General features: G+C 40.9%; 1 protein-coding gene and 1 long non-coding RNA gene across 2 annotated transcripts; both read left to right on the top strand.

Annotated features, from left to right (window-relative positions):
- Window positions 1–3222: 3222 nt before the first annotated feature.
- On the top strand, window positions 3223–4185 carry LOC116784431. The gene is made up of 3 exons (XR_004356073.1): window positions 3223–3319; window positions 3629–3735; window positions 3872–4185. It is a non-coding gene; the product is annotated as an uncharacterized LOC116784431 (long non-coding RNA).
- Window positions 4186–5689: 1504 nt separating this feature from the next.
- On the top strand, window positions 5690–11984 carry FAM89A (family with sequence similarity 89 member A). The gene is made up of 2 exons (XM_032684364.1): window positions 5690–6028; window positions 9988–11984. The coding sequence occupies exons 1-2, from the start codon at window positions 5774–5776 to the stop codon at window positions 10144–10146; spliced, it is 414 nt and encodes a 137-aa protein (XP_032540255.1). The 5' UTR covers window positions 5690–5773; the 3' UTR covers window positions 10147–11984.
- The last annotated feature ends 10494 nt before the right edge of the window (window positions 11985–22478 follow it).

Raw genomic sequence — 22478 nt, 5'->3', positions numbered from 1 at the left:
GGCACTGTTAAGAGTATAAGAAGTGCAGTGTTGTGAGGCTAACAAACTGAACTAACTGCAGAGCAGTGGTAATAAATGCCCCCTCGAGCCATCTTTTTGATGAGGCAAAGGCTTATCAGAACCATATTGAACTCATAGGAAAGGGAGGAAAAATATCAAAAGGCACTTTGAAGTCCTTTTTTTATTTTGTTTTTTTGGCACAGTAAAAAGACATGAAGGAAAGATGTTCAGAGCCATTAAAGCTGTGAGCATGATGTTAGTTTATTACACAGTTATCTCACAAAACTCTGCTGGGTTCTTTCATGGCTATGAATTTTCACATAATACTGAAATTATTAATTCCTACAGCCTACCATTGTTTCTCATTTCATTTTGAGGGATTTGCTTTTACCAACTGATGAAAAATACTAAAATGGCTTGCTTTCTTAATTACAACAGCAACCCTGAAGACAAGGACACATTATAGGGATATGAATTTGTTGTGGTCTAAATGACAACTCCTTTTTCTGGATTTCACATAAGGGAAGAATCTATGAGGCTGGAGAGGTAGGAAAAAGACTGACACCATGACATCTAATTTAATAAAGTGAGAGAACAGAATAAGGAGATTCTAAAACCAGTGTTGCAGTGAGTGATGTACATCACTGAGTGATGTACTGTGGAGAAGATTTATAATTTGATCTAAGGTTAAACAGACATGAACAAGCCATATTTTGGCATCATCAGGAAAAAAAAGCGTTGGTTACCTTAACTGGAGGTCCCATCAACTTCACTTGCAAATTAAGTCCTTATTTCTTCTAAGCACGATCCCTCCTATAATTTTTTATATGAAAGTACAGACTTTGAGTCTTTCTTTCTCCTTCACAACACAAACCAGCAGCACTTGGAACTGATGGCAGTGTAAAAAAATACAGCGAGAGAGAGAGAGGAATTAGATCACTCATCATTACAGACATGGAACTGGCTATTTGCCACATGCACATGCTCTTCAGTTTTCCATACTACTTCTCACTGCTTTAATTGCTGGTCATAAATTAGTTCAAAAATCCATACCATGCTCACTGAAAAATAGGAGAGAGGAATCAGAGTTCTTCTTTGAGCAGCTGCCACTTGCAAAAAAACCCCAACAAAACCAAACAAAACAAAAAACCCCCAAACAAATAAACAAAAAAACCCTACATGTGCGTTATCACTGGCTGGAAGATGCCATCAGTAATGGAACTGTTACTCACACATACTAACAGATCTCTATAGACCAGTCCCTCTGTGTAACCTCTGATTCCTGCTGAATGTATTGCCCTTGCTTTGCCCAGTCCTAATCACCTAATCACTTTTCTGTCATACCTAACCCCCATGTCCTACACACATTCTTTCTCTGCTGTTGTCAAAATTTGTTTCGGTTTTTTTTTGTTTCTTCATGAAAAAGGAAGAATTTGCAGTCTGACTTCACTGCAGAGGGCTAAAGGGCAGCATTAGACATGGTAGAGAAGCTGAGGAAGGAAGCACCAAGAGTACTGAAGATTAAAATAAGTTTATGTATACAATATTAGAAATTATTGTGTAGGCTTAAGTTTAATTGTAACTTGCTTAGAGCTTAGCATGAGTGGGCCCTGCTCAAAAATCAGCATAGGTGAGCCTTTGATAACATGAATGGTTAAGCAGGGAAGTAAATAGAGAAAGACTGGATATCTTCAGATAAGGGCTGAGACCCTGGAGGGCCCCAAGATAAGAAAAATGATTGGCCTGCCCACATGAGCATGAAGAAAGAATCCAGTGAAGGAGGACCCCAGACCATAAATCGCGATTGGACCAAGAGGTGTGTGAAAGGCGCACGAAGAGCAGGTGCACCGACTGAAGGGGTATAAAGTTCCCGGGATTACTTAGTCCAGGGTCCCTCTCCAGAGGCATACAGCTTAAGCATGTGTGTGTGGCAGCTGTAGTGAGAAAAGGCAGGGACAGGAACTATGGCATCAGAGACCACAGGTAGGGGACGTTGCTTTGGAACAGGGTCCATGCCAGGACAAGGACAAGGAAAAGGGCTATAACAACAGCCTGGGAGAGCAAGTGGGTTTATAACCACAGGAATACATTTCATCAAGAACTTTAAACTCAAGCCTGGATCCCCAGACCTCCATATTTCTGTGTTTCTAGCAGTTCATTCTGAACCCTGCAAAGGCTGAGGTGTCTTTCTTGGGTATCTATGAGGCAGCAGACATTAAAACGGTAAGAGGTCATTACTGCTCCTGTTTACTCAGGTATCTTAAATAGGAGGATCCCCGCTCTAGATCTAAGGATACCACTTTGCTAGGGACCTAGCTGGAAGGTCGTGTGATATGTGTTAGAATATAGTGGAGTTTCACTTTTTAGGCATTGATATGGAAATATAGCTGGGAAAAAAAAGTGTCAAAATTAGGACTCAGCCATTTTTATTTAAAACTGATGAAAAATGATGCCTAAGAATTGAATGATCTTCAGCTGAAAACCTGATTTCTGTTTCGATATGCCACTATATGGCACTGTATGTCAGGTTCCAATTGAAGCCAGCATCTTCTAAATTCTCTTTAGCCAAAGGGTTGAGTTTCACATCAGACTCGATGATCGTTGTGGGTCCCTTCCAACTCAGGATATTTTATGATTCTATGAATCCCAGAGAGCCACAGAACAGCGTGATCTCTGTTCCTCCACATCAGTGATAAAAACCATAGACCTCACGAGAAACAGAGAATGTTCAGGCACTTTGACTAGAGGAGCAAATGGAAGAGTAAAGCATGTGTCAGTAATTATTAATTTCTCTTACTTATGCTCAGTTTATGATATCTGGATCCTGACCTGTCCTTGACAAGCAATCCTGACTGTAAGTTAACCCAACAGAGACATGTTGCAAACACAAAAAGGACATTGACAGATGAACTCTGGTGCATCTTGTTTAGCAAGTCTTATGATACCCCTGATGCACAGCTGACAATATTGCTGGAATATCCGGAGTCTTACTTTAAATCTCTAATGAAGGTAGCTTTAAGCAAAGGTGCTGGTCTGTGCAGGGTAGCATGAAGCAGAGGCACACATCCTTCTGTCGGTTCTGTCAAGTGGAAAATCATCCTTAGGAACGAACCAGGCATTTAAAATTAGTAGATTTTTTTTAACATGACCTACCTTTAGCTTTCTGTTGTCCTTGCCCCACTGTGGGTAACAATATCACCTCCTATCATAATGTTGTCATAAAGAAGAATTCCATTAACGTTTGTAGATAAGTCAGTTATGAGAGGGGAAAGCATCAGAGGAAAGGCTGTAGGGAATAGTCTTAATGTATCAGTTCAAGGTACACTATAATGCATATAGATCACCACATTTGGAAAAAGGAATGTTAGTAAATGATGCACAAATGATACACAGGCATTGTGTAACCTCCTAATGAACGAGGAAAGGAAAGACATCACATATGAACACGTAAATTAAAAATACGACATAATGCATTTCCGTACGGAAACGGTATGGAACACTGCTCTTCTGCCACTTCCTAATTCTTTATGACATAACTACATGTATTTTTAACGTAGGGTTTTTTTAGGTAACGTCCTTAGCAAAGATCAGTTTAGACAAGTAACACATTTCTGTGATTCAATTCTAGGAACCAACAAAGACCAAGAGGTTTATGCATCTCGCAAACCTTACTCCATAACCAAGGGACATAACTGCAAGAGACTCCAGCTTCCATTATCACCATGTTATAACTAGGTCAGACTAAATAAAGCAGTAGATTCAGATTTTAAAGAGTAGTTACAAATTTAATATAAATGAAGGCTAGATAATGTAGCCAAGTCAGAGAAGGGTCACCGAAAACCCACAAAGTAATTTTTTTTTTATTTTTCAGATTACAAAGTTGAGTAGTAAGCCAGCATAAAGATTCCTGCAATAGTAAAGATATGGCAATAAGGTGCCTAAAGGACCCAAATGTGAACAAAATGCACTCAGAATTTCATGAGATCAGGCAAACTGAAAAAAAAAAAAGATGGTCTAGATAAAATAAGAATACACACAAGCTTTTCCAAATAGCTGACATCTGGGAAAAAAAAAGGGGGGGGTTTGGAAGGAAAACAAATAAATGTATTTGCTAATAAGCAGGAACATAATACAGTGCCTACTTCCTTAGCAAACCAAATCAGTATTTTTGCAGTCAGGCACCCTTGGCCTGGAAGGATGAGGGGTTTGTTGACACTTTTAATCTACAATAGGATGGTTTAAAATGCCTTTAGTTTCAAAAAAGCTATCAGTACAATTTTGTTTTTCACAATTAACCTGGGCAGAAGTGGCATCATGACTAACAGGGGGAAAAAAAAATCTTCTTCAATCCAGTGTACAAAGCTCTAAAAAACATATCAGGTTGTCCGAAAAATCAATCCCTAAAGTGATGTGTAAACATGAACGAAAATTGACAAAAGCTTCCTCCAGAGTAAGCAGTTTGAAAACAATTGTCACAGAGTCTGATGACATTTAAACCATGAAAAAGCCATGCAAGTCCAGGAACAAAACTGAAAATATGTAGAGGTTTAACTCAAAATCACTAAATCTGGTTATTTCTTGAAGAGAAAACCCCACAAACAAAGCAGGGCTGTGGCAATAGGAATGTACCTTTAAAGAATCAGGCTTTGCAATGGCAGCACATTCCCAGAACTCCAATTTTATACCCTGCTTTGGTTTGGATTTTGAACAATCCAAAACTGCCCTGATTTTTTCAAGAGACTCCAGAGATACAAATATGTCAAGGAAAATGTGTGGCACAAAAGCAGAGTTGTCATATTGAGGATTGTATTGCTGTAGTACCAGAGCTGTGGCTGCAATGGCAGTTTTGGGCACAGCTGCTCACTCAACCCCACTCTCTTTCCCCTCTACCCCAGTGGAATGGCTATGAGAATCAAAAGTAGAATTGGTAGGTTGAGAGAAAAACAGTTTAATAATTGAAAACAAAGTACAAATGAAAAAGGTGAATATCCCTTTGGCCAGTTCACGTCATCTGTCCTGGCTATGCTCCCTCTCAGCTTCTTTTGAGTACCTTGCCAGTGGCAGAGCATCACACACACACACACACACACACACAAAATTCTTAACTTACGATAAACACGACTTAGCAAAAACCAAAACATCGATCTGTTATCAACATTACTATCATTCTGAATGAAAAACACAGCACTGTACCAGCTACTGAGAAACAATTAACTCCATCGCAGCCCAAAACAGGATAAAAAGAAACACCTTGATGGAAGGGGAGAGCACTGTCGCGTTACATCAGGCAACTGATGTAACACCGTCACCACAGAAGAAACAGCCACCCTCCGCCTGCAGCAGTTAATCTGCTTTCATGCTAGCTTTCACTGCGTTCCATCCCTCCCCCAGCCTCTAGGCCGAGCCCGGAGGCTCAGCCCCGCTCCCGCAGGGCCCTTCTGCCTCCCATGACCCGGGGGCAGACGGTGCCGTGGGGGTGTTTCTGCGGGTCACAGGCTGAGGATTCGCCCGAAGGGACTCGCCTCGGCCCAGACAAAGCCACCGTGCTGCGACTGCCGAGCCCGAGCCCAAAGCTCGAAGCCCGATCCCGAGCCCACCAGGCACCTGCGTCCCAGCGCCCCCGTCGCCCCCACCCCGCTCCGTCCCTCCCTCCCTGCGCCGGCCCCGCTCAGCTCCCCCGCCCCCGCCCGGCCCGGAGGCGGGGCGGGCTCCGGGCGGTGCCTCCCGCGGCGGGGCGGGGGCTGCTCTTTCCGTCGGTGGCCGCCGCCGCAGCATGAGCGGTCCGGGGCTGCTGGGGCCCGGCGGCGGCGCGGGGCTGCCGCCGCTGCCCAAGAGCCTGAGCGGGCTGCTCAACTCCTCGTCCTCGGGCGGCGGCGGCGGCCAGGGCGGGCGCTGGCGGGACCTGGAGCGGCTCTACGCGCAAAAGTCCCGCATCCAGGACGAGCTGAGCGGCGGCGGCCGGGGCTCGCCGCGCCCGCCCAAGCCTCCCAACCTGGACGCGGCGCTGGCCCTGCTCCGCAAGGAGATGGTGAGCGGGGCGGGTCTCGGCGGGGCGGCGGCGGCGGACGTGGCGAGCGGCGCCGGGGGGCGCCGGCACCTCCTCGGGCCGGAAGGGCGCCCCGGCCCCGGTGGGCGCGGGCGGCCCGGGGCCGGGGGCGGTGGGGCCGCCCCGGCTGCAGATGGAGAGCCGCTTACCGCGCTCGGCGGCACCCACCGGGAGCCGGCATCCACCGGGATCTGGCATCCGCGCTACAAGGCTGTCGTTAAAAAAAACCAAACCCAAGTGTCGGCACTGATTCGGTCGGCCCGAGTGGCTGCGATTAGGCGTAGTTTTCTTCAGGACTCTGTTTTGATCCTGCAGCGCGGCGTTATTAGCAGTGAAATTCTTCCAGGCGACCTGGCACACCTTTTGATTAAACACTGATTGGGTGTTGGTGCTTTGTTGGTGCAAGCTGCAGCTGTAATGACTAATAATAGCCTCAGCCTTGCGTGCTGAGGATTCTGAAGAAACAATACAGGAAAGACAAGGAGCTGCTGGAGGGGTTCTAGCGGAGGGCCACAAAGGGTCTGGACCATCTTTTTTATGACACGAGACTGTGGGAGCTGGACCTGTTTAGTCTAGAGCAGAGAAGACTGAGAGGGGGTCTCATTAATGCATATAAATATCTCAAAGGAGGTTGTTGAGAGGATGGTCCCAGGCTCTTCTGGATGGTGCCCAGTGACAGGATGAGGAGCAATGTCTATAAACTAAAACACAAGAAGTTCTACCTTAGCATGAGGAAGAACTTCTTTACACTGAGAGTGGCAGAGCACTGGAACAGGCTGCCCAGGGAGGTCATGGAGTCTCCCTGTCTGGAGACATTCAAAACCCACCTGGACACATTCCTGTATCTCCTGCTGTAGGTGACCCTGCCTTGGCAGGGGCTTGGGCTAGATGATCTCTAGAGGCCCCTTCCAACCCTAACAATTTTGTGATTCTGTGAAGCACATAAAATATGATATTGCTGAAAATCTGCATGGTTCAAGACTTTTTTTCAGGCTAAAAAGGTGTTTGAAAGCAAGAAGTTCTGTTGGAAGTCCTTTCTGTGAATTTAGAAGGACAGTGTAGTGTGCTGAGATCTTAGTCTGCCACCAGTGTTTCAACAAGTAGTTTAAACACAGTTAGAGATAATTCTTAGAACTGCGTATTAGAATTGCCAGTTTGCGTTGAAGCTCAGGAAGGACGGGTTAGTATCGACTGCTGGGGCTTTCTTCTGCAATGCTGTAGGGGGAAATGAGGACATATGGTCTTAGTCGTCTTAAGCCTTTCCAAAAAAGCAAAGATAACTCATTATAAAACTCTAATCTATTTTTTTCCTAAGGGGAAATCAAATGAGGTGCTTCTCGAAGTCATTTGACAATTAGACTTCCCCTTTAAACGTCCTCTTTAATACTCTGTTATCCTTGATGATAATTTGATAAACTACTTCTGACGAAAAAAATGCTTCTGAACACATCAAAGACTTTCAAGACTTTTTATGGCCTGTACAAATTAGAAAGACTCTTGACTACTAATAGGTTGCCTTTCATCAAGAAGGTAATAGCACTTTATTACTGATATTGAACACACTTTCTTGCAGCACTCAAACATAGAATTTCTATTGAGTAACGAATTTGCTTTAAATTTTCCATAGTGAGCAAGGAAGAAATGCATAACAGCATCTTTCCAGCATGATCAAGCAAGTAACTGTGTATATAAGTTTTTAAAGCTGAGAAAGTGATGGACTTGGATGGTTTGGAGAAGGAGGGAGGAAAGGAGCGGTCACTTCAGGCCTGTGACTCAGGAATGCAAATTGGCTGGTGTTAAAAACTTTGGGCTAGTGCTATAATTTTGTCAGGCTTTTGCTACCTCAGGGATCATACTTGAAAGCTGTGAAGAGCTAGAGCCTGCATTTTTCTCAGTAGACTTCTTGTTTCATTGACACTAGTGCATCAACAGAAAAATAAGATATTAAACATAACCATTTGGTGTTAAGGCCTGTTATGTTAATTCTGCTGAGCAATTTCTGCCTTGAAGTTTGTGCTTGGCAATCAGTAGAACTGAACTTAACAGAAAGTGCAGAAGTCCTTTATGGAGTTGAAACAGGAATGCTGCTGGTGGAAATGCTCCCACTTTTCCTGGGAAACAAAGGTTGTCTGTCTCCAGGTTGAGTTTTTTGGCTCAACTCACTCCTAATTGCTCCTTGAACAGTTTTTCATTGCAGTTTTGTCCATCAAACATTTAGCTCTGAGGCACATCTCTCTGGTGGGTCTCATGTTCACGTGTCATAGCGTTAAGTCCAGTTTTCCCAAATCTTCCTTTGCGAAGCCTAACCATGATGATGATGAAGTCCAGTTTCACAGCATCCTTTCTTACCTGAGGTGAACATTTTTTTTAGGTTACAAAGGCAAATGGAAATGGGTAAGAAAAGTAGTGTAGATCTGAGGTGGTGGAAAGGCTTGTCTTTAACATCCTGGCAGCTAGCACAGTGTTCCATGTCTTGTCCTAAAGTCCTTGCGGTTAGTCCGTGCTTTATGTTTTGGCTTCATGACCTCACCAAGTAATTTGTGCTGTTCCTGAAAGATGCCGTATCCTTCTTTTCTGAGTTGGAGTGACATTGTGGTGTATGGGAATTTTTTTTTCCTCCTCCCACCTTCATAAAAAGGAGCTGTTAGGATAGTTCAGCAATGTCAATGGAAGATCTTCATGCTAACTTCTTGTGGTTTTCTTGTGTGCTGAGTGTATCTGTCCTTAGAATTTAGACACACAAGGACAGATTTTTGAGGTAAGAGTTCTCATTCTGGGTAAAACAGAGTCTCGTGTTCGGGCTGCAGTAAAGGCTACTAACATTATTTCTTTCTTTTTCGTCTTAACATGGGTTGTGGCAAAAACCTCTGATAAAACTGAGGCTTACTGGGAAGAGCCTGTCAGCTTAACACTTACTTGAAAAATTAGGCAGAAATGGCTGTTTCTTGAAAATGTTAAATTGGGTAGTGGCTTTAATTTACTGCAAGACAAAACCTAGATTTAATTTGATCTGACTTGTATAGGTGACAATATCAAGTGAACTCTCCATTTTGTTACCAGAGAGGGAGACTACATTGAGTTAAATGACTGGCTTTGTTTCCCTTTCCAGTGCAACATACTGGTTTTGTAGCTGACATAAAGATGCAGGCTACAAGGTAACCTTTTTTAATGGTGCTCCAAATGTTTAATTAGCTGTGGAGCTAATAACGTGAGAAGTTTGAGGACCAAAATATTAGGTGCTTAAATATAAATCAAGCCTATGCTTCAGTGGCACGTGGAAAATACTCTGAAGATTTGCAGTCTACAATATATGTCCTTGTCTCACTTCTGCTTTAGTTTTGCTGCTTTCAAGTAGTGTACTGTATTGCACTAGACAGAGCTGGTCTTGTCAAGATGCCTATGTGTGTCAATAGAGAAAAGAAAATTAGAGTAGAAATACTTAGCCAGGAAGTGGAAAACCAGTTAGAGTCCTATTTAAAACTTTTACTCCTGGCCATTTCAAACAAAAACAGAGTGCCTGTGATATGTGAGAGAGAGAGATGGTGTCAAAGACACGCAGTGTTTCTGGAAAAATACCTCTCTTGCATAATGACAAATATAGACTTCATTCATTTATCTGTAATTCTGCTGATGGGAGTGAATTGCTTATTGGAAGTTAAGCACGGTGTTGTGATACAGAAACATTTTGAAGAACGCTTTGCATGTGTTCTGCACTATTGCATCACATTGTTCCTTGCTCTTTTGTCCAGTTTATCCCATGTAAATGGGGTGTCTGTTGCCTTAGAAAATGAATTTTACTTCCATATTTCATAACTGTTCGAGGTGGAAAGAAGCTTGAACCTCTTGTTTAGCAACAAAAGATATATAGCATTATACTGCCAGTAAAAAAACAATTGTAATAATGATTGTTTGTTTATTTGTTTGAATTCTTCCCCCTTCAGGTTGGCCTTCGGCAGCTGGATATGTCATTGCTGTGTCAGCTGTACTCCCTGTATGAATCAATTCAAGAATACAAAGGTGCCTGCCAAGCTGACTCTAATGCAGACTGCTCATACGCCCTGGAAAATGGATTTTTTGATGAAGAGGAGGAATACTTCTAGAAGCAGAAAGATTGACCTCCAGGCTGACTGAACTGAGGTTCTTTTGTCCTTCTTTCCCCGTAACACACCTCAGCAAGAACAACTGGAATCTGGATCCCTCTTCCTGAGGAGAAATACCCAGCTATCTTGAGTTGTGTTAAATTCACTTATTTTAACAGGCTGTCAGTACAAGTTACTCATGCAAATACCACTTGAGGAAAGTGCTGTACTCTTAACTTTTGAAGAGTCCTCAGACATGCTTGACAAGAGTTTTCAATTTAATTTGCAAGGTGGGTGTTTTCAACTTACAAGCATTGGTAGCTTATAACTGGAATTTTAGTTGTAGAAGACAACAGTGACTTCCTGAGTTGTAATAACTTAGTAAGGGGGCAGGGAAGCCTCTGCTGTGGTGTAAATAGCTATAGGTGGTGGGGTTTTTTTTGGGGGGGGGGGGGGTCAGTGATATTGATAAATGCATTTTGAACAGGTATCTGGATGCACGCACATCCTCAGCACTACTAAGCTAGTTCTGCTCTTACCGGCTGCATCCAGTTTTGTACTGGGTGGATTGTTTACACAGTTTAAATTTTTTTTTCTCCTTAGGCTAATTTATTCTTAGCTTACGAGCTGTACATGTGATAGTGAATGTTATCAGCAGGGTTTTTTTTCTGTTGATCTAATTCACTTTCTTGGTACTGCCACTTGGCGTTAACTTTTATACTATTCTCTGGATATCTTGCATCTGCATAGCTCTTTGACCTGCTAAACACTGTTCTGAAATGGTTTGCTTAGCTTTTACTGTACTGCATAGTAAAAGCACAGATTCAAACATAGTCTGTCTGCCACTATGTGGCTTGGAATAACATGAACTCTTGTGCAAGTGTTCTCGATCATATGAAGATTAAGGAAACCTCTCATATGACACAATGGGACAAATTGCAATATTTTATACTGGGTGAACTTTGTTTCTGTAAGGTAGACAACAGCTCTTTTTAAAAATGCAAAATAAGTATTTTGAGCACATTGCATATGTTAAAACTTTTTATACTAACTTGTTCTTTGAAGTATAACTTATTTTTGTTTTCAGAACTTACTAAAGCACTTAGTTAAGTTGTTATTATTTCATAGTGTGTACATGTAATGCTTAATCAGCTGAGAGTTGCCAACTATGTGAGTCTTCACCCTTCTCTAAGTAAAATCAACTCCCAACGCGATTTTCATTTCTTAACTTTAATTCTAAAGATTGCTGTAGAGCACAGTGCCTGAATCCTGACACAAGCTAATAATTAAGGGCTTCAATCTCAAAGAGTTTTTGCATGGTTCATGTCTGGTATGTGTACATTTTACAGGAAGAATTGGAGATCACATACTGGGGTACCTCCTCTCAGTTTTTAGCAGAGGCTAGGATGTTGCAGCGATAAAAGCCAAGAGACTCCTAGGGTGCTTTTCCTCTAAAACTGGCTTATTGTAGTGGAATTCAAAGGCCACAAGAGTGAAGACTGTGCTGTAATTGTGTATGTGTACAAGTTCTTAATCTAGTCTGTGGTGATGGTTGGATTTTTTTTTAATGTTAATTCTGGTCTAATTACTTCACTCACGCAAAACTAAACTGAATGATAGGGAAAACACAGATAATCCAGATAGCTACATCTGTACTTAAAAAAGTCGTGTGCCTATGTGTGTGTACATGTATATGTACACACACATACACAACTTTTATGCTTTGACTAAAGAATGTATCAGCTTTTAATATAATTTGCTGTGCTTTTGGTATTTACATGAGGCTTTTTCTAGTTTGTTGAAGTACTGCTATTTTCTTGCTCTTTCTCCAAAAATAAAAAGCATGATGTTTAGCATAACTTTTTAATGTTGTGTGTATTTTAATTTGCCTTTTCAGTGAATCCAAACCCTACCCCCTTTCCCAACCCTCCCATAAGAAAACTAGGACTAGTCATCACCCCTGGACCAAAGCAAGCAATTTTTAAGTTACAGTGGAAAAGGTTCTACCTACCTGTATTTGGAATGGAATTTCCTACTGCTCTATCTTAATTGGATTTTACTTGTTTCTGAATTCAACAGAGAAAATTCTGTCTCTACTACTAGAATTAATGATTCTGTATTACAGATCTTTAGACAGTGCCACTCATTAATAGACTCACTGGTGAGAATAGACTTCAGCAAAATTCACAGTACTTTCTCTTACATAACGTTGAAAAGCAAAAGGATTTATCATGCTTGTGATTTGGGCAACATGGAATGTTTAGCTGGTATTCCCTGTACCAAGGGAAGCATAAAAGTCTTAAGGCATCACTCCACAACTTTTGGACTGGAAAACAGCATAGATTACTAGGACTTGCAAAGTTTTCAGTGCCTTGTCCCTTTTAATAACACCATCTTGCATGGGAGAGAAGTTGCAGTCTATACTCCTAAGGCAAATTCAAATGCCATGAAGGCTGGCTAGCCAGATGAAGGTTTTAAAATGAAGAAATTTGTTATTAAGTCTATAAGCAGTTGTTCCAGAGGCAGATTTCCATGCCTGGTGTTGCAGTTTTGAGTTGTATCTTCTTACCACATTATAATAGCACAAAGCAGGGAAATTGCTCTGAAAGAGGTGCGTGGTGGGAAAGTACAGCTTAAATACTGAGTAATTGTTACATGTTTCAAGTTACGAGCTTCAAGTCAGAGTTTGGCTTTGTGCGTGATGGAACAAAGCTGTGTTACTACAAAAGCTTGCGACCCTTGGTCCAAACCACATACCAACACACCTTTCCCATTTTTACTCCATAACCCCACTTTGTCTTACACGTAACTTTTTAAGGTACCTTTTAAGGATATAATGAAAGAAACTCTTGTTCCCTACCCAGTGAACACTGCAGAACTCCTCCAGTCCCACACAGCACAGCCAGTAATGAGCAGGCCCAGGAAAAGACAGTTTTACAAGGAAACAAAACAAGGGCAGTCAGCCTCCTCCTGCGCAGAGATGGAAAACAATTATTGAGTACAGCAGTTCAAAAGGCAATCTGCCATGGGTAACTCTTCACTGGCCTTTCTCCAAAGGGCCTACAGATATGGTAAAGCAGTTAGAAACAATTGCTAGGTCTCCATTAGCTGTATTTGAGGTTGGGTTTTTGTTTGTTTGTTTGTTTTTAACAGCATACCACCCTCATTCTATTGCTATGACAACAGCAGAGTCATGCTGCCATAATTACATTACAATCTAGTCTCCTGGAAGTAGTCTACAAAAAGAGCAGAGTCTGGAAGAAGTGCTCCACTCTGGAGAAAGTAGGTGCCAAAAAACACGGATGGCTGATACCATGGCAGATATAACCGGTGAGCATTTAGGTTCAGCTCCAGGTGAATTCACTGTCAGTCCTATTGATTTTCGTGGGGATGGACTTCCAAGCAGGGATCTTTTCCCAAAATCAGAACTGCTGTTTTGTCTTGTTTATTTCCATGACCGTGAAAGAGCTGCATGGTATCTCTGCTATGATACAAGAGAGACTCAAATACACACTAAAAATCTACTACCAAAAGGTACTGCTTTAGTGCAGTGAAACACAGTAGGCGATCATTAGAATAACTTGTAACAGTTGTAATAGTGTTGCTTCAAAGAAAGAGTTTTCCAATAAAGGCAGGTCTAAATTGCACTCTGAGTAGTTTGGATGCTTGCTGAAGTTGAGTTTTTAATACAATATTTAGTGTATTTGTGTGAAATTGGAAGACTAGGAGAATGATGCAAAAATTATTATAGTATTTGTAATTAATTTAGTTTCTAATCATAGGTAACTACATCATTTTTACATGACCTTTAAAATAAGTTGCTTTTTAAAACTATGTTTACAATTTCTTGTAAATAAGACATTTTGCAAAATTTTACATGCAAAAAAGAGAGTAGCAAAGCCCCCAGCATCTTTATGAAAAAGTTGATCCACTTAGTATCTATTGACAAACCTAAGGTTTTGTGTCATGTTTAGCCTACGTCCTAAGGAAACAATGCTTATGCAGTAACTCTGTCCAGGCATTTTCTGTCAGTCTGTTTGCTATAGACTAGATCTGATAGGACAGAAGTTGGAGAGTTGCTCTGTTTTTACAAACCTTGTAAAAATTTGGAGCCGGAGAAGGAGAGAGATTCACTACTCCTTCCATGGACAGGATGACAGCACTTTTGGTTTCTATTTGGCCACCCAGCTTCCAGAAAGTGAAGGCTGTGTGGTCAGGCAGCTGCTGACAGCATTGCAGTAGCCAGGGCACATGCTGTATCTTCCTCAGTGCTGGGTGTCAGCAGGCAGTGTGGGAAGGAGGTGAGTCTTCAGCACATCTTTTGGCCCTTGAGGATGAAAACGGGATACAGCAAGGGACCCCAGGAAGATCCCTGATGTTGCCTTCAGGACTAAATAGGATGCTGGAAGAGGAGTGTTATGGGAAGGGATATCACAGTTTCTAGAGGCTGGAGTTTGGCACAGTCTGGTAGGAGATGCTGAGATCCTGGGACACGAATTAAGATCCCTGTTTCATTAGTTCTGCTGCTGACAGCTTGGGAGAGTTTTCATGTCCTTTTTCAACCTGTTTTATGCTGCTTGTCATGTATTTTTAACGTGACAGTCATTTGTTGAAAGGTACATGCTTTTGCTTAACTGGAAAGAATGTGTTTTATTTGCTGTGCTGCCTAGCTAAAGCCATTCATTTTGATTGAGGAATGAGATTGCTCTGAGGGCAAAGGGAGCTAATTCTCCCACTGTGGTGTTCAGCTGACTGCTGGAGAGGAATATGAAATGGAAGGATTAATGCCAAAGGGAACCCTATCAACAGGTCTTTTCTCCAGTGTCAGTTCTGTGTCCTTCAGCCACTTAGAAAGAATTTGCTCTTGTTTTTGTGATGCCTGCCTGTAGAAGATACATTACCACAGCAGTTTGAGGTTCATTTTCCTTTTCGTATACCAACTTCACTTTCTCAGAAAACTTCTCAGAAGTACATTTTTCCATCCATTGTTATCTTTGGTTTATTTGAAGTTGCTATATTTAGCCCTAGACAACACTGTGCGACCTAAGGAAATAACTTGTTTGTTCTCTTAGCAAAGTAGTTAAAATGTTTTTCTTATTTGAAAAGTCATCTTCAATTGATTCAAAAATTTCCTGGGAATTTCAAAGCTCCCTGTTGCGCTAGATCTTCCTGACTGCCTGTTCTATGATCCTGGTGACTTCAACTCTGCAGGTAGCTTTACAAACACCAGGCTTGTGCTGAGGCTCAGAGAACTTGGGGGATCTATGCAGATGTGGTCTGTGCAGAGATACAAGCTCTCCTGAGCTGAGAAGGTCTGGAAGAGCAGAGGTAGCCCCACAGAATCCAGATATGCTCCAGGGCATATTAGTGTGGATTGAACCATAGGTGAGGCTGGATGTGTGCTGGACTGGCACCTGCACCTTGTGGGGCAATTGTGCCTTGTAAGGAATGAAAAGGATTAGCAAGGGGTTCTCACTCAGATGACCAGTAGTGAGTTTGGCTATTTGGTTTTAAATGACAGAGGAGCTTTGGAGGGGATGAATATTCACTGCAGAAGTCTCTTTCCTTTAGTTTTTTGGCCCCCTTTCTTTCATCCTTTCTATTTGGGAAAATTAATTAGATGAATGTGGAAACAACCAGCTCTGAGTAATGAAGACCACATCTGATTTCAGAGGAATGTGCTTTTAGCAGGAGAATTTACATTTTTCAGATAAGGTTGGTATGCAATCTAAAAAGACAAAGCCATTTGCTATTGAAATACACAGACTTGTGACTATTTCATCTCTTCTTTGAACTGTTGCCACAGGTTTTAAATGCATTTGTGCTAAGACATTATTAAGATAATGTCATCAAGAGAATGTAGTCTTTCAGAATTCCTCGATTTAATACAGGAGGAGAAATCATATGCAAATCACGGATTATTAGAATTCAGTGACCAAAGCAGACTGTTTGGAATTGTTAGCACACAGTGAGTTCAGTCCTGTGTCAAACCACTGCCTTAAATTCATGTTAGCAGTTCAATCCTCCTTGCAAATCCTCCTAACTATTCTCTTTCAGAAATCACAAGCATTTCTTCCACGAGTCCCTGTGATTATCTGGCTAGACACATGAGTAAGAGTTCGTGAGCGCCTTTTGGCTCAGAATACCAGGCACTGTCACAAACAATAAAGTTGCCTGTCTGAGCCCTACCAGCTCTTGCTTAAACTCTTCTGACTTGTCAAACAGCAGAACCATTTTAAGTCATTTACAAGAAGGCAATGTAATAAGGTTGTTACTTCAGTTATAAAAGCACCTGGATGACAAGGACATTAAATTTTATTGGTTTTTTTCTCTCAACTCAACCCTTTACAGTATCTTTGGTTTAACTGAATCTGGATTTTAATGAAGAGCTGTAGCACTAATTATTTGTATTGAAAACCCTCATGGATATTGGAAACTTCAAGCATGCAGAGGTAAGCTAACAGGGAGTGATGCAAAATTTTGAACAGGTAAAGTACAAGCTTAAACAGGACCACATTTTAACCTGTTCCATTACTACTAAACAACATCAAAGGCTGTTTGTATCATAGAATAAAATTACTTTTTTATATGCTATGTTACACAAAAGGTAAATGAATGAAATATTAAAATAATTTGGTATAGAGGAAGGACATTTTATCAGAATCAGCTGAAAGAAAAATGATACATCAAATTAGAGTGAAAATTAATTTTTCTTAGTACTAGAACATCAAAGCCCTGTTACCATTTGTTTCTTTTATCCTATATGAACACAGTATGTCTATATTCTCTCCAAGGGTCTTGATATTCCTTTTCCTTCTGTTAGTATTGTACAAAGCATACACAACCTTGGATTGTATATTTGAATTACCTTTGCTCTTTCTGACTGATACTTAGTCAGAAGTGCTCAGCTTGGAGAAGCATTTCCTTAAATACCTTGCATCATAAAATATAAGCTGTAGAGAGAACAAGATATCACCTATTCACTATAAACTGTATAGTTTATTCCTCTATTTGTGTGCATTTTTAGAAGAAGAAAGATAGTTATGAACAGAGTTCTAGTGTATTTTGGAGACCATCATTGCACAGTTGCTTGCATAAAGGATTAAACCTTAAGGATAAATGAGAGAAGTATAAATTTGCAGTAATCTCTGTGGGGAAGAAGGAATTCTGTTTTATGCATTTCTTTTATCCTGTCTCATGTCCTTTTTTATAGGATTTGCTTGAGGTCTGAGTTCTCATATGTAAATAGGTTCGTCTTGTCTCCAGTGCTTTATGTGGGTACACAATAGGACTTTTTTTCCACTTATCACTAGCCAGTCATTCAAAAAGTCCTTTCTGTTTCTGTTGCAAATGTAGGTCTGTTCTAGGCTTTCAATGTCCCTTCTTCTCATCGAGAATAAATACTCTTTTCTGTGCTTTCAAATGCGGGTGTGTGTGGACAGAACACATCAATCAGTATTAGAGAAACCAAGCTTAACTCGCTGTTACCACAGATATTAATTTGTGTAAGCATCTGCTTAAAAGTATGCTGACTATGAAAATTTACAATTTCTTTTGCGAATTAGGAGTTTGTACAGATGAGTTAATTTTCCAGCAACAGATATCTCAATTCACCATGCCCATTCTCTCATTCTCTGTATTAAAGGCTTTCATTTGTAGGCAGTAATCATATTTTTGTTTCAGCTTAATGGTGTGTAAACCAGTGTGTATGTCCTTACAAGAAGCCTGTAGTAGATCTGAAGAGGTACAGGCTGCCTTATTTAAAACTCTTAAATGCTTTGTGGTCTTGCAGCCAAGGAATTTGTCTGATGGATTTTCATTTTGCTGGCTTAGCAAGGCTGTTGCAGGGGTTAGCAGGGAATTGGAAGCATGCAACTTGGAGGATAAAAGTAGAGGACACTTTCTAAAGATCAGGTCACCATCTTCACAATGGATTCCTCACGTAAAATCTTGTATTTCCACAAAATTATATTGCTTGAATAAATAGTCATAGTTGAAAAATAACTGGGCATCAAATTGCCACTGCATGCTGTAAGAGCTGACAGGTCTCCTAATTTAGGAAAGGCAGCTTAAGTTTGGTCTCTCAGAGCCAGGATCTCTGCCTGCCAGTGAGAACATCTGTCAGGAGTGCCTATCCATCCCAGCGGCTGGCGGAAGGACCAGATGACCTCTGAGTTCACTTCTAGCCCTGTCTGATTATGTGAAAACAAAACTGTTCCCAAGGGAGTGGCAGAGGCAGCTGCCAGCTCAGGACAAAGAGCTGAGCCTTCAGCACCAGCTGCTGCAAGGAGTTTAGAGGAGACAGCACTTTCCAATATAATGGCATGAAATGACAGATGGCATCTTCCACCCTGCCATTATGGTGAGGAAGGATCTGCGTGAGAGAGCTTCCTGTTTTGCCATCTATTGGGACATGTTGTAGAGGATTAAAAACACCTCTCTGAACTTTCTATCAAAGTGCTTGTGCAGCTGAATTAGATTAGAATCACCACGATGGCATTTTGTTAAATGAAAGTAGCTGAGTAACAATGAGGGAAGAGAGCTGTGGTCTCTACATGTTTCTGATGCTGTTTTATCAGGGGCATGACTCTTTCATTTAAGCTGATACAATCTGTCCTGTTGCGCAGCAATCAAGCTATTGTGGGGAGAAGGTGCCTTTCTCCCAGGTGGCCTTTTCTTTCAGTGTAGGACCTTTAAACAGGCAGAAGCTGTGCTATTTCATACATAGATAAGAGAGAAAATGCACAGGCTGTAAGAACAGGATTGACCTTCCCTCTCCTTCCATCTACACACACACATCATTTAGATAAATTGCACAATTCATTTGACCAGTAAAGTTTTTTAGGGAAAAATCCACTTAAAATGAAAGAAGTGTAAAAATACATTTGAAAAGATGTGTTTTAATACAAACTAACTGTCTTCATGTGGTTGTGTAAAGAAATGAATACCCGCCATTGTGTTCATCCACACCAAAGTCAATTCGCTTCTCTAAAGAGAAGGTTTTGAATAATCTGTCCACCATTCCTGAAAAAATTCTTCACGAACCATCAGTATTTTATTTTCACTTTGCTCTCTCCCAGGACAAAATGAGTAAGAGATGGATTGTGCTTTGCTTACTGTGCAACCCATCAGCCATTTTCACACTACTAAATAGAGAAATGTTCTTTTAGGGAAAGAGAGATTCCTGTCGTTGGAAATATTTATTAGGAGTAGGGTCAATGTAATACATTCCCTAGCCTGCAAAATCCAAACCATTTTTTCTGGTGGTGGTATGTGGCACATTATTATCAGTGGATGCTCCCAATGGAAAGTGTTTTCTTCCTAGTTATTACTAGACTTCTGTTGGCTTTTGATTTCTGGTGATCAAAAGAACCCTGTAGTCCTACTGAGAGAAAGAGATGCTATCTCTGCTGTAGCCAAGACATGATATATATGTGGCTTTGAAAGTTAGAACCAAAGCTTTATACTGGAAGTGAAAGACCAAAGAAAGGATCAAAGTTTAGGAGTGATGCATGTATGACAGCATCAGATGGGCTGCAGCATGCCTGGCAGGGAATCACTATAAAGGTAACACCCACAGATACTTACAGAGTGAATTAGCAGTTCTGAGGAAAGAGTGCAAGGTGAGTAGAAGTGCTTCTATGTTGCTGAGGTTTTGTTTTCTTGTTTAAGTTTGTGCAATATTATTGAATTTATTTACTTTAAAGGTACCAATGGTTTGTAATTTTAATTTTATGCAAGATCTACCAGTGCTTTCTACCTCAACCGCTTAGACTGTCAAATAAGGCACCTTAATGTTTCTTTCAGATAGCTGAAAGTAAGATCAGTTAATGTGCCAGCTCCCTCTCCTCCAAGTTTTTTAACTGATTTCAGATTTATTTTGGCACACAGCAGCTGCAGTAACTTGAAATTCATGATAAGAGATTAACGATTTGCTGTATATACTCCTAAAAGTCTTCAGATGTGTATGTTATAGAACTGTGTGCCAGCAAGGGTCAGAATTAAAGCTTCCCTTAGTATAACAAAGATTTAAACATGTCACCTTTAATATTCACATTCTCTGGCTCCTGCATGTCTGTTTCATATCTGACATTCGTGGTGTTGACCTGCAGCTGAAAGGACTTAAAGCTTTTCATCTTTCTAAGCAGACATGAAGAAATTAATCCGCCCCCAAATCCTGTGATGGTGGACATACAATCATTTTATGGAGCCACGTACATGACTTGCTCAAGGTCGCCTGCTGTTGTTGGACTTACAGCCAGGATTAGGATTCAGGTCTTAATTCAGGTCCCCAGTCCTCTGCTCAGATAGCTATGGCACGCATTTCTGTGCAGCTTATGGACAATACTTCTTTTGCCTAAAAATGTCCTCAGAATTACAGTTAGAGGTTGTAAGAAATCGAGGAAGTCATCTGGATTTATTGCAACAGCAGCCAGCACAGGTACAAACTCTGCACATTCACACTCTTATGCTACAATGTAAGGGAATTTAGATCACATTTTTGCCCGGGGGGGAAAAACCCAAACAAACCCAAATAATATCTATTTTCTTTATGAATAGCAATTAATATCACTGGCAGTCTTTCCTAGCTGCTTTGCAGACCTGCCATTTGTCTATGCTCAAAAAAGCTTTACAAAGGTAGGACAGCAGATCACGTTCAGGAAAAAGATTTTACAAAGCTCCTAATGTTCAGGTCTTCCTTCTAGCCACCTCAGTAATACAGTAAGCATTATTGGAAAGACTAAGAAGGTCCAAACAGCTTTATAAGGAGAGAAAATGGGAATCTTGTTATATACAGCTTTCTGCAAATTGTAAATGCAGAAACCTGTGTTTCAAATTAATTCAGCAACAAAAATCCTATTGATTTTTAGCAGTGGAGGAATGCATTCATTCTGTGTTTTGCCACGTGAATTTTCTCAGAGCTCCACAAGGCTACTCAGAATAATCCCAGCTTCCGGGACTGTTTAGGTCTTAAAGAGATGTTGTCCTGAAAAAATTTGCATTTTATAGCTTTCATGGTTCATGTATTGAATTGACCTTGATACTGAGTCACCAGAACAAATATTTTGTGACCTGTTTTTCATCACTAATTTCATTCTGACATTTCTCTAAACTGAAAATGGATGTTCATTTTTAAATTTGTGATTTTACAAAACAAAAATTAATCAAAGAGTGCCTGTACGTTCTTTCCAGTTTTGAAAGCAATAGTGCTTTACTTTTCAACTCCAGATGGCACTGCGGTGCTTAACACCACCTCGCTGGGGAGGGCTGCTGGAATGCAAAAGCAGGCAAGCCCCTGAAAAACAAGGGCTTGCTTGTTTTATGAGAAATCAGCTAAGAGTTTTTCCATGCAGATGTCCTATTTTGCTTTCAGTTCAGTGAAGACTGGGCTAACAAATGGCAGCTTATATGCCTGAGATAGGATTTGTGGAAGAAAGGACTTACTTGTCTGTACTTGCAGGAGGTCACAAGGGTAGTAGCCCTTGCCTGCACCAGCAAAGCCTAATGCAGCCCACACTACTGCCAAATGAAGGGAGAAGCTCTGCTGTTGCACAGCGCTTTGTATTCATGGTGATTAATCCTATCGCTGTATAACTGGTAATTCTGCTTTATAAAAATGTATTTTCAAGGCTGGACTGCAAACCATTGAAGTAATGAGGTTACTAATATCTTTTTTAGGGAAAGCCATAGACTTTACTGCTTGGAAGACATCCTTTGCCATGTCATGTCATCACCTAGACTATTACAAAAATGTCTACAATAAATAATATTCTTCCTTCATGTTTATCCATTGTAAACTGGGGAATAGGATGTTCAGATATTTGCTTAATGATACACTCACACACATCTATACTGCATCTTTTCTTACATATTTTTCTACAGATTCTATCCCCCTAGTTTTATAGCCATTTTAATTTTGTAGAAGTCTGCCAGACTCCTGCCTTCTCTTTTAATGCTTCCCAGCTTTCACTGTAATTCTCAGTTTTGCAAAGAATAATTTCTAAATGCTTGTTACATGACCTATGGACCCAGATGAAGTTCCCAGCTCCCACTGTGCAATCACTAAATCATTGCTCAACCCAAGTCTCAGTAACATCACTGGTTCTTCTGTGCATTTCATATAACAGTTCTGGAATTTGCTCCATAGGCCATGATATCCTGTTCGATTCCAAGCAAAACTCAAAGAATTTACATGGGTTCATTTGCAGAATGTTGTATTTTTAACTGTAAGTAAATTCTTTCCCATTAGTTAATGAAGCAACTGAAGACATATAGAAAGGGCAGGCAATTTGTCATACATCTTCCAGCACGAATGATGGATCATTACAAAAAGTTTATGGAAAAGAGATGAG

This window comes from Chiroxiphia lanceolata, chromosome 3 (assembly GCF_009829145.1).
Source record: "Chiroxiphia lanceolata isolate bChiLan1 chromosome 3, bChiLan1.pri, whole genome shotgun sequence".
In the NCBI taxonomy this organism is placed as follows: Eukaryota; Metazoa; Chordata; class Aves; order Passeriformes; family Pipridae; genus Chiroxiphia; species Chiroxiphia lanceolata.
The sequence above is the reverse complement of the archived record's forward strand: the minus strand, read 5'-3'. Positions and strand labels throughout refer to the sequence as shown.

Coding starts and splice junctions, on each gene's coding strand:
- FAM89A (XM_032684364.1), top strand. CDS start 5,774: ATGAGCGGTCCGGGGCTGCTGGGGCCCGGCGGCGGCGCGGGGCTGCCG. Junction 6,029..9,987: donor CCCTGCTCCGCAAGGAGATG/GTGAGCGGGGCG, acceptor TTCCCCCTTCAG/GTTGGCCTTCGGCAGCTGGA.